Genomic DNA, 14513 nt, shown 5'->3' with positions numbered 1-14513 from the left:
CTTTTGATCTTGTAAGCTGCTTAGTTTGAGATTGTCTACAAATCTTTCTTTCAGTAGTATTTCCATCAATTTCCTCATTATTGATGTCAGACTCACTGGTCTGTAGTTGCCAGCCTTTTCTGCTTGCACTTTTGTGGGACTGCGCTTGAAATGTTCCAGTACTCTGGAACTACTCCTGTTAATAGGGATGAAATTAATAATTTAGTTAATGACATAACCAGCATCCCTTTAAGATGTTTTAGTATTCTATTATTTTGTATGTTCTCCCTGTGTTTGCCTGTTGCTCCTCCAGCTGCTCCGGTTTCCTCCCACATTCCAAAAGCATACCGGTTGACCTTAGCGTGTGTGTGTGTGTGTGTGTGTGTGTGTGTGTATATGTGTGAGTGTGTGTGTGTCTTAGGGAATTTAGACTCAAAGCTCCAATGGAGCAGAGACCTCAGTACTTAGTACTTACTGAGTTCTTAGTACAGTGCTGCAGAATTGGTGGTGCTATATAAATACCGTATTTCCCCATGTATAGGACGCTCCACTGCATAAGACGCACCTATATAAATCATGTGAAAAAATTGAGGATAAACATTATCCTCAATTTTTTCACAGAGTATTTGTGCAGCTTATACAGAGGAGAGACAATGCTATAGTGAATTCTGACTTACCCTGTCATATGATTCCTCTGTCTGGTAAAGTCTTCTGTCTTCTCTCTGTCTGATCCTGATGCTGGAAACCCGATTAAGGTCCTCTCTGCGATGTCCAGATGTCCTTTCAGGACCTTGACAATCCTTTCCTTTCAGGACCTCTAGGTCCTGAAAGGAAAGGATTGTCAAGGTCCTGAAAGGACATCCTGACATCGCAGAGAGGACCTTAATCGGGTTTCCAGCATCAGGATCAGACAGAGAGAAGACTTTACCAGACAGAGGAGTCATCTGACAGGGTAAGTGCTACTACCCCTGTATAAGACGCACCCAGTTATTAGACCCAAAATTTTGGGGGAAAAGGTGCGTCTTATACATAGGGAAATACGGTAGCTGCTGCTGCTGCTGATGATGATGATATTCTGACTTGTCTACTAGTTTTGAGAGGCCTGTTAGCATCCGCTGTGCTGTAAATGGATTCATGTGCTTCTTTCATCAATATTTCTGCTACTTCTACTGTAAATACTTATTTTGATAGTCTGCTATTCATTGTCTCTCAGCACAAGACTACATGCCCTGGGGATATCTTCCCAAGGCCAGGATTCTTGAATGGAATTTCTCCATGAAACAAACAAAATATATATATCTATGTCGTTTTTTTTAGTTATTGTAGAACTATATGTGCCAGCATGCACTGGCAGTCATTGACACAAATATATGCAACCACGAGCAACTTCCTTGCTCACCAAACCCCACACTTTTTGTATGAGGCCCTGGGAGCAGATACTTCCAAATGTGGGCATAAATAGGTGTACTATATTCAAATGAGTGAAAAGTTCCACGTAATGCACTGGAATGAAATGAAGATGAAATCTAAGGGAAAAGGGGAGGGGGGATCACTAAGGAAAAGGGCAACAGGAAGAAGGGAAAAGGATACTAAAGGGTGGATTCAATTACTACCGTAATGACTGCGCATTATTACTGTTACTATGGTAATTTCTCCACTGATTTTTGCTCGCAGTTGTATGAGCCACGAGCAAAACTACCCAGAGAAATGACATGTTTTCGTTATCCACCCCCTCCACTGCCATCACCGGTCTGCTTCCAAACACCCTCCACTTCTATCACCCCCCTCTGTAGTGCCCTGTCCCAGCTTCCATACCACATTTTCCGCCACCCCCATTCCTCTGCAGTGCCCCCTCCACTTCCATACTACCCTCCTCCAAGAAGGACAAGTTAGGTGAAGTGAATTGGGTCTACATTGCTTCACATGGGGACCCGACCATATGTCTGGTTGCCTTTGGTCAGAATTATGTAGCTGTTGGACCAAAGGAAGTTGTCGCATGTTTTGATACACATGGACTTTTTCTTCTCTGGACAAATTTCAATTTGGAGCATTCCTTTGGCTTGTCTTCCATAGCAGCATTAAATCACTTAAGGTGATGGAACCCTGATGCCTCCTAGACATATATCAGTCCTACTTGAATCTGTATGACCAACTCCTACCCTAAGTTATCCAAGGCTTTGTTGCTTGTCACTTTTAATGAGGACATGAAGGGATTTTTCCAATTTTTTCCCCGGACTCAGGCATGATTAGTTGCGTGCCTCCGTGTTTTTTTCTGAGTTTTTACCTTCATATGGGTTACCGCTTCCCCTTCCCCCACCCATACTCCCCTCCGCCTACTCAGCAACTCTTTGCTGTATATTTAGATTATTTGTCTGTCAGGACATCATTTGAAATAAGGGAGTTTCGTTTACAGGTGTGTAAATGGTGACGACACGGATAAGGGTGGTTGGTCAATCTTTTATGTTCTGTGCGTCCAGCCACTACATGGCCCATGAGTGGTCATCCTTTCCCCATCCTGATAAGATTCATTGGTTGGGTGCAGGGGTTTTTGCTGGCCAGATCTTATCGCTATGTCGGTCTTAGAGGTTTAGACTCGAGGCCCTACCAACATACTTGTCGTAAATTATGGAGGGAACTTTTTGAGTAAGAGCAGATCTATCGAGTTGCTGATTAAAATCAGGCTGGATTTTAAAGGGATCAAAATTAGATGGCAAGCAGTAAGTGTCTTATTTTTCTGTATAGCATGACCAATGCCAGGCAGTGGCCGGTATCTAGGGAGCTGGTCTCTGTTACTTTAACGTTAGGGAAAGTATGTGCAATTTTATGTTATGAACTACTTTTCCCATCCTGACAATAAAAACAAAGTAAAAATTAAGGTGTTTGTGTGTGCATCACCTGAAGTGTGCCCGTGTCACAAGTGGTGCCACACAAGATATTAGTTTGCCTGATATGTTACTGTCACAAAGAAATCTTACTCTTTAGATGTTGAGCCTTTTCTTTTTCTTCATCTGATTTACAGGCTTTTAGTTTAAATTTTATAATGCATTATATTGTTATATTTTGTCTAGATGGAATAGTTAAAAATATCTATAAACAACCAATTGCTCAACATTAAGCCTCTTATTATACAGAAAAAAGTATAATGTAATCCCTCAAGACAGCTTTCACAGTGCTACAGAATAATGAAGGATTAACCTCATCGGATTCATACTATCATATTATCTTCCCATATATTCATAATAGGTTTTGTGAATAAGGAGACGTTTAAAACCTAAGGAGTCTTCTAATAAATCAATGTATAATATTTACATTAAAACAAAGATCAATCTTAATAGGGGGCATAATCAGACAAAATAATCTTCTGAATATTATATCTACATCTATTTAAAAGTGAAGGTAGTGAGGGGGGCATTCCTCTCCCAAAAAGAAAACATTACTATAGACTGCCATTTTCCTTTTCTATTTTGAATTGATTATGAGATACTGCTGTACATTTAAGAGGATAAAACACACATTAATGCAGTTTCCCCTCAGCTAACACATGGTGGCAGCACCATCATGCAAGTTTTACCAAATGCATTTACTAGGCTTAATGTATTAAAATGTTAGGGTGGTGGTGATGAGGAGGGGGTTCCCAAACTTAGGAAATATATTCATAAACCTAAAACTAGCAATACTACGTCTGGAGGAATATTATTAAAAGTCTCTTATAAGTAAGGTAACACAGGTAGCTCTCACATACTAACAAAGCATTTTATTATATATTCACTGAGAGAGATTTAAATTACTTATAATTAAGCATAGAGCAAAAAGCATGAAACAATAAGACATTTTGGGGTCTATACATTAATATAATGTGGTGCCAGTAAATATGCATCGCTGCATATCACAACGATGCATATTTAAGCACCGCTGAAATGTACTATGCCGGGGCTGCTCTGGGAGTCCCAGCAAAGTGACCCCTCTGATGCAATCTATTTTTTCTATTTACCGGCAGCCTAGGAAGATGCACAGCACTTCCACTGTAAAGGATTATGCAAAACTGGTGAGGCTTCAGCAGGATCTCATAGAAAAAGACATGTAATGTTATCCTGAAATGGCGTTACCTTTCTGTGCAATGCAAAGCTTTTCAAAGCTTCATGCATTGCAGTCCCCATATTAATCTATGGGAACTGCAAAGACAAACGCTAAGTGAGTTATGGCAGGAGAAATCCTGGATTTTCAAATCAGTTTGAAAGGAACTTTAAAAGCACAATAAAATGGTGAAGTATAAAATGTGTGTCAACTCATTAAGAACATTTCTTTTTCAGGATGTGGTACAGATCACATGACACAAGGCAAACCTCGTCTACATTTACATAAGCACTTGTAGCTCATAACCTGGCATACTGTTTGTAGAACAGTACATAACGCATCATGTATTCTGTTACATTTATTCTTACCTGGGCTCTGCTAATAGGTAAATGACAAAATATTTAAATGGATGCAGACTGCGCTGTATAAATGTGGATGAGGAATCAATGAAAATATATACATATTATATATTATATATTGGTGGATGAATTAATAATGTTAAATCTTTATTTGTAGGGGGAAATAATGCACAATCCATAAACCAAACATCAGCACCTCTGACTGTCCTCCCAGGAGATTCTGTATATTTGGAATGTACATATAAAGTTTCTGGCTCACCTGAGCTTTTTTGGTATGTACAGTACCCTGGTGAAGCTCCTGTATTACTGATACATTACCTGACACAGAAAGATCACAAAGGATTTTCAGCTGAACATGATAAAAGCAAAACATCCTTCCACCTGAAGAAAGAGCAAGTTGAACTGACTGACTCTGGCGTGTATTTCTGTGCAGTGAGAGACACAGTGAATAAAATCCACATCTCACCTGTCACATAACTCACTGTGTGTCTCATACTGCTCCTGTCACATTAGTTTATCCTGTTCTATAAAGGTATAATAATGATTCTATATGTAATAATGTCACCAATAAGATTATTAAAGAGGACTGGTCCAAGCACAGATCCTTAGTGCGCTCTATGGGTATAGTAACCTCTCCCTTTTTTTTCAGTGTATACCATTTACTACTAGAACTCTCTGTCTACTAATCACACCTTACAGATAAGCAGCAACAGCTATATCTGTTAGCCAATTTTGTATCCACTTAATTACCTTTGAATCCAATTTGTTTATTAGTATTTGATGTGAGACATTGTCAAAGGCCTTAGGCTAGATAATCACTAGATATTTTTCAGCCAATTTTCAGGCCAAACACCTGATAACAACCATTTGGCCCAATATTGTTTGGTTCCTTTTCTCAACACAGACGCACGCTTCACACCTCTCAGCAACTGCCACCAGCTACGTATAAGGCCCATAGCAAACCTATGACTTAATCACCCAATTGTGCACACTCTGTAAAGCGCTACGGAATTTGCTGGCGCTATATAAATAAATGTTGATGATGATACTTGCGACAGTCGTCCTAAAGTACCAACCGTTGTTTCATTGGATCGCTTGTTCTGTTTAAAAATCTCATTCCAACTGCCTTATGATCCTGTCGTGTGTATGCACTCACACGACTGCCGGCCAAGAGAGAGAGAGTAGGAATCTGTCACTGTGTCTATGTTGCTAACTGCAGAGAGTGCTGTAGGTGAATTAATTGTTCTGTTTGTTCTGAACTGAATTTTCTGTTTCAGAGTTACAGAAGCTAACAAAATTTATAATGACATTGTGGAAAAGTCAAAGTTAATTTCTTTCCATTAAATGCAGAGAGTGCTGTAGGTGGAATAATTTGCCTGTTCATTCTGAGACTGAATATTTCGTTTCAGAGATAAAAAATTGGTCGAAAGTTTTTGCAGTGTGTAACTAGCATTCCTGACATCTAGACAAGCTTCATCTACAGCTCCACAAAAAAAAAAGAAATCCAATTTATTTTACATGATCTTTCCCAATATATCCATGCAGCTTTTGATCTTGTAAGCTGCTTTATTAGAGATTTTCTACAAATCTTTCTATCAGCAGTATTTCCATCAATTTCATCATTATTGATGTCAGGCTCACCGGTCTGTAGTTGCCAGCCTTTTCTGCTTCCACTTTTGTTGGTCTACACTTGATATTTCCCGATACTGTGGAACTACTCCTGTTAATAGGGATGGATTTCATAATTTTGTTAATGGCATAACTAGCACCGCTTTAAGATATTTTAGTATTCTATTCTGACAACTTGTTTACTAATATTTCTGCTACTTCTACTGTAAATACTTATCCACAGGCCAACAGGCTGTGCGAACGCCTTAATAGCACCCTAAAACAAATACTTAGGACTTTTGCGGAGTCGCAGGGATGAGGCTAGGAGAGGTTCTTGCCGCAACTCCCCTTTGCATACCGCGAGGTACCGCAGGAATCCACTGGCTTTTCACCCTTTGAACTCCTGTATGGGCGCCGGGAGTGCAGCCCATTGGAGCGGGAATGGAAATTGATCACCCCAGAATTGTCAGTGGTACACTATGTAGTGCAGTTCAGGGAAAAATTGCTGACCTTAATGGAGATGGGACAGAGCAACCTGAAAGCTGCACAGGCGAAACAGAAGCTGTGGTATGACTGCAATGCGAGATAACACATATTTGAGGCGGGGGAATAGGTTCTAGTTCTTATCCCTATGCAGCAGAACAAGTTGCAGGCTGCCTGAGAGGACCCCTACACCATAGTACAACACCCTATGTCAATTATGTAGTGGCAAAAGATGAGGGCCAAAGGGGACAGAAGGTATATCACATCAACATGCTCAAAGCTTATCATGACATGGAAGCTTGTGTATTAGCTGTGTGTAGCTTAACTGAGAGTGATCAGGAGTCTGGCCCCTTGGTAGATTTAGCAGCTGCTGCCAAAGGGGCGGGGTCCCTAGCAGACGCCCACTGCAGTGAAGCGCTGTTTGACTCTCAGCTAGAGCAGCTAGCTGACATGCTAATGCCCTATCAGTTCCATTTTACAGGGAAACCTGGAATAACACACTTGGTCACACATCATGTAAACACAGGCAACCAGATCCCCCTCAGACAGCCAGCATATCGTACTTCCCTAGAAGTATTAGAAGCAATGAAAATGGAAATAGACGAGATGTTGCAGCTAGGGGTAATTTAAAAGTCTCACAGTTCTTGGGCTGCCCCAGTGATACTGGTCCTAAAGAAATGTGGGGGCACCCAATTCTGGGTAGACTATAAGAGGTTGAATGACGCCATAGGGTTGGATCCTTATCCTATGCCTAGGATAGATGAACTACTAGATCAGCTTGCTCAGGCATGCTACATCACTATCATGGATCTCAGTAGAGGGAGCTGGAAGATCCCATTGTCACCCGAGGCAAGTGAACGGTCCACATTTATCACCTCATTTGGGCTGTTTGAGTGTTTGGTCATACCCTTTGGAATGAAAAATGCCCCTGCGTCCCTCCAGCGACTGGTCAATGACCTGCTAGAGGGCCAGGAGGGACATGCAGTTACCTACCTGGATGGCATTACGGTGTTCAGCCAGACCTCGGAGGAACACCTGATCCATCTGAATAGTGTGTTAGGCCTAATTACTGAGGCATGTCTAACTATCAAGTCAGAGAAGTGCCAGCTTGGCATGAGTGAAGTGCAGTACTTGGGGCACTGTGTACGGGGGAGGTACCTTCCACCCAGAGCCAGGCAAGGTAGAGGCTATCACTGCGTGCCCGACCCCTACCATGAAGAAGCAGGTCATGTCTTTCTTAGGTACAGCTGGGTATTATTGAAAGTTCGTGCCCCATTATAGCACCCAAACCAAACCTCTGACTGACTTAACAAAAAATAAATTACCACAGGGGGTTAATTGGACAGAGGATTGTGAGAATGCATTTACAGCTCTGAAATCTGCTCTGGCCCCAATCCCCTGTGCTACAGTCCATAGATTTCAAATGGAGATTTATAGCACAGACCAACGCGTCTAACTGTGGACTAGGAGCTGTCCTTAGCCAGGTGACAGTGCAGTGGAAGGAGCACCCTATCATTTTCCTAAGTAGCAAATTTCTCCCCCGAGAGGTGGCTTATGCTACTATTGAACGAGAGTGCCTAGTCATTGCATGGACACTTCAAAAGCTATAGCCCAACCTGTATGGATGGGATTTCACCAATATTACAGACCATAAACCTCTAAGATGGCTGAATAGAGTTTCTGGGTATAATGGAAAGCTGTTAAGATGGAGCTTAATTTTGCAGCAATAAAACTTCACCATTCAGCACCGGAAGGGCGCAGAACATGGAAACGCAGATGGCCTCTCACGCCAAGGGGCAAAAGTTGTGAATGGGCAGGAGAGACAGTGATAGGTCACAGTTCTCCTCTCCGTGCCCTAGGTTTAGGTGGAGGTGTGACGATTATGTATTATTGTTATTTTCCCTTAATAATCAGGTATAACAATATATATTGTATGTAACCTTGTAATGCAATGAGTGCTTTGCTAAATGACATGAGTATGAACCTATCCAAGTGTCAATAATCTTTTGAAATTAGCCAGAAAGAGATAGATAAAAATCTCTGAAGAGTTTTTTGGTATGCAGAGAATGTGGACCTGACCAGCCAAGCCGAATGAGCAGAGGTGAGAACTCAGGCCCTGATAACATTCATGATCTCGGGACATCCCTAGCTTACTTCGAAAGCCCTGTGACATTTGGGAGATCAATCTGTCCTTATTGACAGCTTAACTTCAAAGGGGGGGTGAAAACAATGTGGAAAAAAGTTTAAAATCTTTCGCTTTAAACATTACATTGTGCATTTTTATGGCGGGATCTATTAAGATTGAAATGTCTTATCTTTCTCAATTGTGTTTCCTCACACACACCAAGTCTTAACTAGTAAGTAGTGACTCTGGTTTTATGTCCTATTTTATTTCTGAAACTCATTTGTGCAACTTATTGTATGTCTGGTTATTATCTTTTTGTAACTAAACCTTAGAAACATTTTTCAGATTAAATACATTTAATCTAGTGTGTTCTCTGTGATTCTTTGTGAATTTATGAAGACCAGGAAGGCTCATGCTACATGTGTATGTGATTTAAGTGTGACACATTAATAACTGGTTTTGGTGAACGTAAGGACACCATAATAAATCCTTTGTGGGGTCAGAAAAGGTGTATTCATTGCTAAGTGACTATGGTGACGCCAGTCACGGCCAGCTGTTTAGATTGCAGTACCTGGGACAGGATGGGCGCTCGTGACATTAGCTAATAAATAAAGGCATCTGACACTTTTTTCTGAAAGAAAGGTTACACATTTTATTGAAAATAAATAAAGTAGTGGCAACTTAAAAGCATAACCAGTCGGCTATCAATCAATCCACACGCCAGAATAATGACAACCCGAATGTATTCGGACACTTCTAGGTGGTGGAGCCCAACTCTAACCTGTTTTGACTCAATAGCTAAGGCCCGCCTGAAAAGGCTGTGTCCCATAACTCCCCGAAGTGGAGTGTTACTAAATGAACCTCCCTATTAAGGAAAAGTGCCCAACCGCCAGCTGAATGTGTAATTACGGCTGCTGATTGGCATGCTGTTCTGCCACCAAGACCCTTTAGGAAGAAAAATGCAGAGCAAGCAACAATGCAATCAGCTCAATTAAATAACAGCCTGGGGGGGCAGGGAATTTTCCAGAGGAAAAAGAGTGAAACTAACCTAATCCTCACCTTATAATACCTCTGCAGCTCAGGTCATCCCCAAACACCCTTACCGAATGGCTGGTAAACCATAACAAAAACCCTGTAATATTAACTCTTGCAGGGCTCAATTTTAATTTATCTTATACAACCCGAGCTCTTATATTCACTCGACCCAATTTCTGCCCTCTGTTATCCTATTTTCAGATGTGTATCATTTAAAAAACATAGGTTTTATATTTATGTAAAATTATTTGTATATATAAACAAATAATTTTGGCATATGAAAAATACATTACACAAACTTTTTTACACAAAATGTACATGTTCTATAACACAATACACATACAGAATATAATGACAGTAAAACATATGACATGAAATAATAACATATTCATTATGTTATATAGAGCAGTTGGCATGTGCCTTGGAAGCGCAGGAGCTGTTGGAGGTGCTGGGGGAGGAGCTGGAGCAGCTGCAGGAGCCAATGGAGAAGAAGGCGGCTGAGGAAACAGAGGTAGCCCAGGCAGAAAAGAATGTGCTGGAAGTGGAGACTGTACATGAGGAGGAGGCTAGGCAGTAAGAGCCCCATAATGGTGAAAAATGTTAATATTCTAGGATACATAACATAAATCTTACATGTTACATGATTCTGTGTGAGGTTCATGGTAAAATGCTGCACAAATTATAAGAATGTATATGTATCATTTACCCACATAAAAATATTTAACCTAATTTGCTCTCAACTCTAATTCACATAAAATTTGTTTACCACTTCAAAAAATCTGCCATTTTGACGGATACATATTTATTGCTAATATAATTCCCAAAAATAATAAGAGCACATGTAAAAAAATCAATGTTATCCTTAGGAACCTGTTCAATGTCTGTATTTTTAAATAGGTATTTTAATTAGAAATCCTGAAAGACAGAACATAAATTAATATGATGGAAAGAACAAAACAATAATGAACTAATTACAAATCATATATTCTGCTTTATATACATTGTATTATATATTTTATAATACATTAACACTTTTGAAACATTGCTGAAAATGTTCTGAACTAATGTCAAGTTATGCTAGGAAAATAAAATGAAACATTAAATGTAGCACCCTGAAAGGGCTTCTGAAATGTTGCCTCTCACTCTTCAGTGCCTCCACCCAAGTCTTCTACACAGTATGGTGAGATGAGGAGTCCACCAAGCCCCTTGTACCTGACCACACTAACCCTCTGAATAAAAATGGATCGCACATTGTGGTTACGAACAATAAACTGGGTGTTTATTTTGGGGAAATTAAATGGGTAAGGCAGATTTAAATAGGGGGAGATTCTGAATAAGTGGGACAATAGGTAAGATAATAATCAAAGGTATCAAACAGTACAGTGAATAGTAATAAAGAACAAACAAGATTGCCACCACACGTGCATTCACTGGCGCCCAAACTCTCCAACCACTCACTCATGCACAGTGTCAAATATATAAATCAACAATAATTATTCACAGTCCTGGCAATATTAAACAGATTATGAGATTAACAAATTAATGTTGATGCACTTGTATTAATGTTGGTAACCTGGGCTACTTAACTTGGGTATCTTTAGATGTAGCTTGCATTAGATCTCTGATACGTTGAATGTTTGTATCTCTGGCAGGTAACTCAGTCTCTAACATATGTAAAGATCAATGTTAGAATGTCTAACTTTTCTTAATGCAGCAATAATTATGTCAAAGTGTTTGGTGTGTTATTACATATCTCTCTTCCTCTGGGTGAAGATGACAGACTCTCTGATCTTGCTAGCTGTCCCTCTCTGCTAACACGCAATTCGCTAATAGCGGGTCTCCTGCACATAGGCTCGCTTTGCTGTGTAATCTCCCTCAGGCTGCTTGAAAGCTGATTCTCTGCAGGAATCCAACTGCAAAACTCTCCTGTGTCACATTACACTCAGTAGCTTCGTTTATAATTCTGAAGACTCTGAGTCAGCGGGCACACTCTGTCTTTCCAGCATACTCTGTTCTTAGACCTCTCTCCTTCACTTGCTGCTGTTACACACACCTCAGGCTGCCAACACCCTCCTAACTTCCTGTTTCCCCTCCCACCTCAGACTCACTGCAAGGGCTGACCTCTGCTTCACCCTATGTTCCCATGGCAACAGGCAGTCCTGTCTGCTTAGAGGAACAAGACAGCTTTGCTGCACACATGACAGACATTATCACACAAAATACTTTGCATCTTCTCATACACAGGTGCCACACAGGTGCAATGAGTGATTAATTTTGACCTCCCTCCCCCTAATCAGCTCCGACACTCAATCAACAGCACACATGTTTATTAATTAGACCTCCATCCCTGCAACCAGCCCCAATCTTATATTCATATCATTCTCATTTCAAAATAGACCCCCAAACTGCCCAATCATTTAATTTCATAGTATTAACTTTTATTAATAGACATATTTCCCTCCAACCAGCACAGATATTTGATCTTTAAGGTCCTCTCCTCCAGTCTTTCTTAGAGTATAACAAGGCCCTTCTCAGTAGCTGTCACAGTCTATGGGCAGTATTGTTACTTGTAAAGAGTTCCCCGCACTCTGGTATGTAATTGACAAAGGGTTGCCAATGCTCTGAAGTATGCAGTGGGGCTCCCTCTCTCCTTCTTAGTTCAACTGTGGTTCTAATCTGATAGTTCACCTAGGAGGACTGGTACAGTTTTGTGCTCCCTTCTTCTCCTCTTACACTGATATTCTCTCTCTGGTCATTAAGTTCCTGACTTAGTGCTGATGACTCAAATAGGTGCTTTCCCCCGACCACTCAATATTCTGGTCACTGATGTAGGTGCTGATTCCTTTAATCTTCAGCATTTCTCCGCTGCCTGTGTCCTCTTCTCCTCCTGACCAGTCTTCTCTCACACACTAAGTTCCACTACTATGGTGCCTGGGACCTCTCTCTTGTCCCCTCCAATCCAACTTGCCCTCTCCACCTCTCTCCTTTATTGTTTTTCCCAGCAAGCTTGTTTCTCCGTGTACACACTTCTTAGACCTCCTTCTCCTTTGTTGCCCCCACGCTCCTTCACAAGAGCTGTGTGTCCACTCCCTTCTTCTGGCTCCCCAGCAGCCTCTGTAGTTTACTTAACCTCCTCCAGCTACTGCATTGACACCGAAGTTACATAATAATGGACAAAATACAGCAGAGGGCTATTTTAAGACTTTAATTATGGGAAGCCTGTTAATTTGTTTATTCCGGGCCCACCTCCATAAATCAGCGGTTTTTGAAGTCATAAAGTTAGATGAAATCTTCAGTGAAATACCTGGCAGCCACCTCAGTAATACCACCCAAGTCCCGGCGCCCTTGGCAGCTCCCTAAAGTTGCATAATGGTAGAAGTGGGCCTGGTTATTAGTATAATCATTTATACAAATATTACATTTCAAATATATAAGTTTCTATTTATTTTTTACATTAATGACATAAATAAAGATGCTTTCAATGCACAATAAACAAACAATGCGTTTATATAGTCTATCTTAGTTGCATACAGTTTGAAAAGCGAGTGGCACAAATATGCGTAACTTTTAAAGCAAAGACTATGACGTATCAGTCATCACTATCAGTTGGCATTTACACTTGTCCTGTAGTGGATGCATATGATACGGCTAAAACCAAGCGTACTCACGTAAAATCCAGGACGACTCGAATCAGCCACATCTGAATTGGAATGCCCCTACTGTACGTGGACTACTTAGTTTGCCCCTTCCCTCCACTGCTCCACCTCTCAAGTCATAGGCAGTCATGTCATTTGCATTCAGACTTGAATTGCAAGTAATTGCCTTCATTGGCTTAAGCCCCGTTTCTGGGCATTTCTTCAGAGCTATTTCATGTACAATACATTATGCCCATTATATTAATTTATTGTATACTCTAACACCACCAGAGCAGTATGTCAATCTCTGCAATATCTATAACTGAAAAGTAGTCACTCTGGCAAGGAAATGCCAGAGTGACAGTGCCAAAACTAAAGATGTTCATTGGGTAATTTTTTTATTCCAATGAGTTTTAAAAAATCATATCAAATCTAGAATCTGATAGTTTAATAGTTAAATATTGTCAAGCACAGTAAGTGTCACAGTGCTTACCATCACTGTCTCACATCACTGGGGACATGGGTTCTTATCCAACCAGGGTACTACCTATAACATTTATTTATAGGCCTACTACTTCAGCCATGTCAACTTTATTCTTAGAAAAATACCTGCACAGCCTGCATTGCATGTTTTATATGAGAGGCTACTTCTCAACGGTGGCCCAGGGACTGTGTACTTTATTGCCAATAACTGCCTCAATTTTCAATTTTCATAAAAACACATGGCCCAGGTATCTTAAGTGTGCCAGCGCTACCGCAGTGAAGGAGATGAGAGGTTTATTATCCGTTAGCATTGTGCTCATGTGTAAAATTTCTTATATGATAAATACTACTGCCCTGAGAACCTCCAGAAAGATTTGGGTGGAGGTATTGCACACATGCTTAACAACATATTCACATAAACAACATGTACGCAGGATCTAGTGCTTGGGACTCTAAATTTTGTTCTCTGTAATTTGGAATACAATGCCTAAACTATGATAAAACACAATTAAAAATTACACCTGTATTTCCCCAAACTGACTCTAAAATTCATTGTATTCTCATAGTGACTGTATCAATTGACATGTGATGATCATGTCTGTATGTTTGCAATTGGTTGGATGTAATTGCCGATCCTGGAAATGGAAATTAAATTTTTGTTAGTCTTATCTGCGACTCAAATACATGGGACCACATCTTTACTGATTTGTAGAAGTACTTTGTTTCCTTTAG

The 14513-nt window shown here is 40.4% G+C and overlaps 1 protein-coding gene across 3 annotated transcripts in view; it reads left to right on the top strand.

Annotated features, from left to right (window-relative positions):
* LOC142158151 (T cell receptor alpha chain MC.7.G5-like) overlaps positions 1–14513 on the top strand; it is a 350867-nt gene that overhangs the window by 180693 nt on the left and 155661 nt on the right. The window contains exons 1-2 of one of the 3 annotated variants that reach the window (XM_075211852.1): positions 4356–4438; positions 4570–4844. The exons of the other annotated variants lie outside the window; for them this stretch is intronic. Coding sequence (XP_075067953.1) covers positions 4396–4438; positions 4570–4844 — 318 coding nt within the window. The 5' untranslated portion in view covers positions 4356–4395. Of the gene's footprint in view, positions 1–4355; positions 4439–4569; positions 4845–14513 lie in introns of those variants that run through there. 3 annotated transcript variants of the gene reach the window in all.

This window comes from Mixophyes fleayi, chromosome 1, assembly GCF_038048845.1.
Source record: "Mixophyes fleayi isolate aMixFle1 chromosome 1, aMixFle1.hap1, whole genome shotgun sequence".
Classification (NCBI taxonomy): Eukaryota; Metazoa; Chordata; class Amphibia; order Anura; family Limnodynastidae; genus Mixophyes; species Mixophyes fleayi.
The sequence above is the reverse complement of the archived record's forward strand: the minus strand, read 5'-3'. Positions and strand labels throughout refer to the sequence as shown.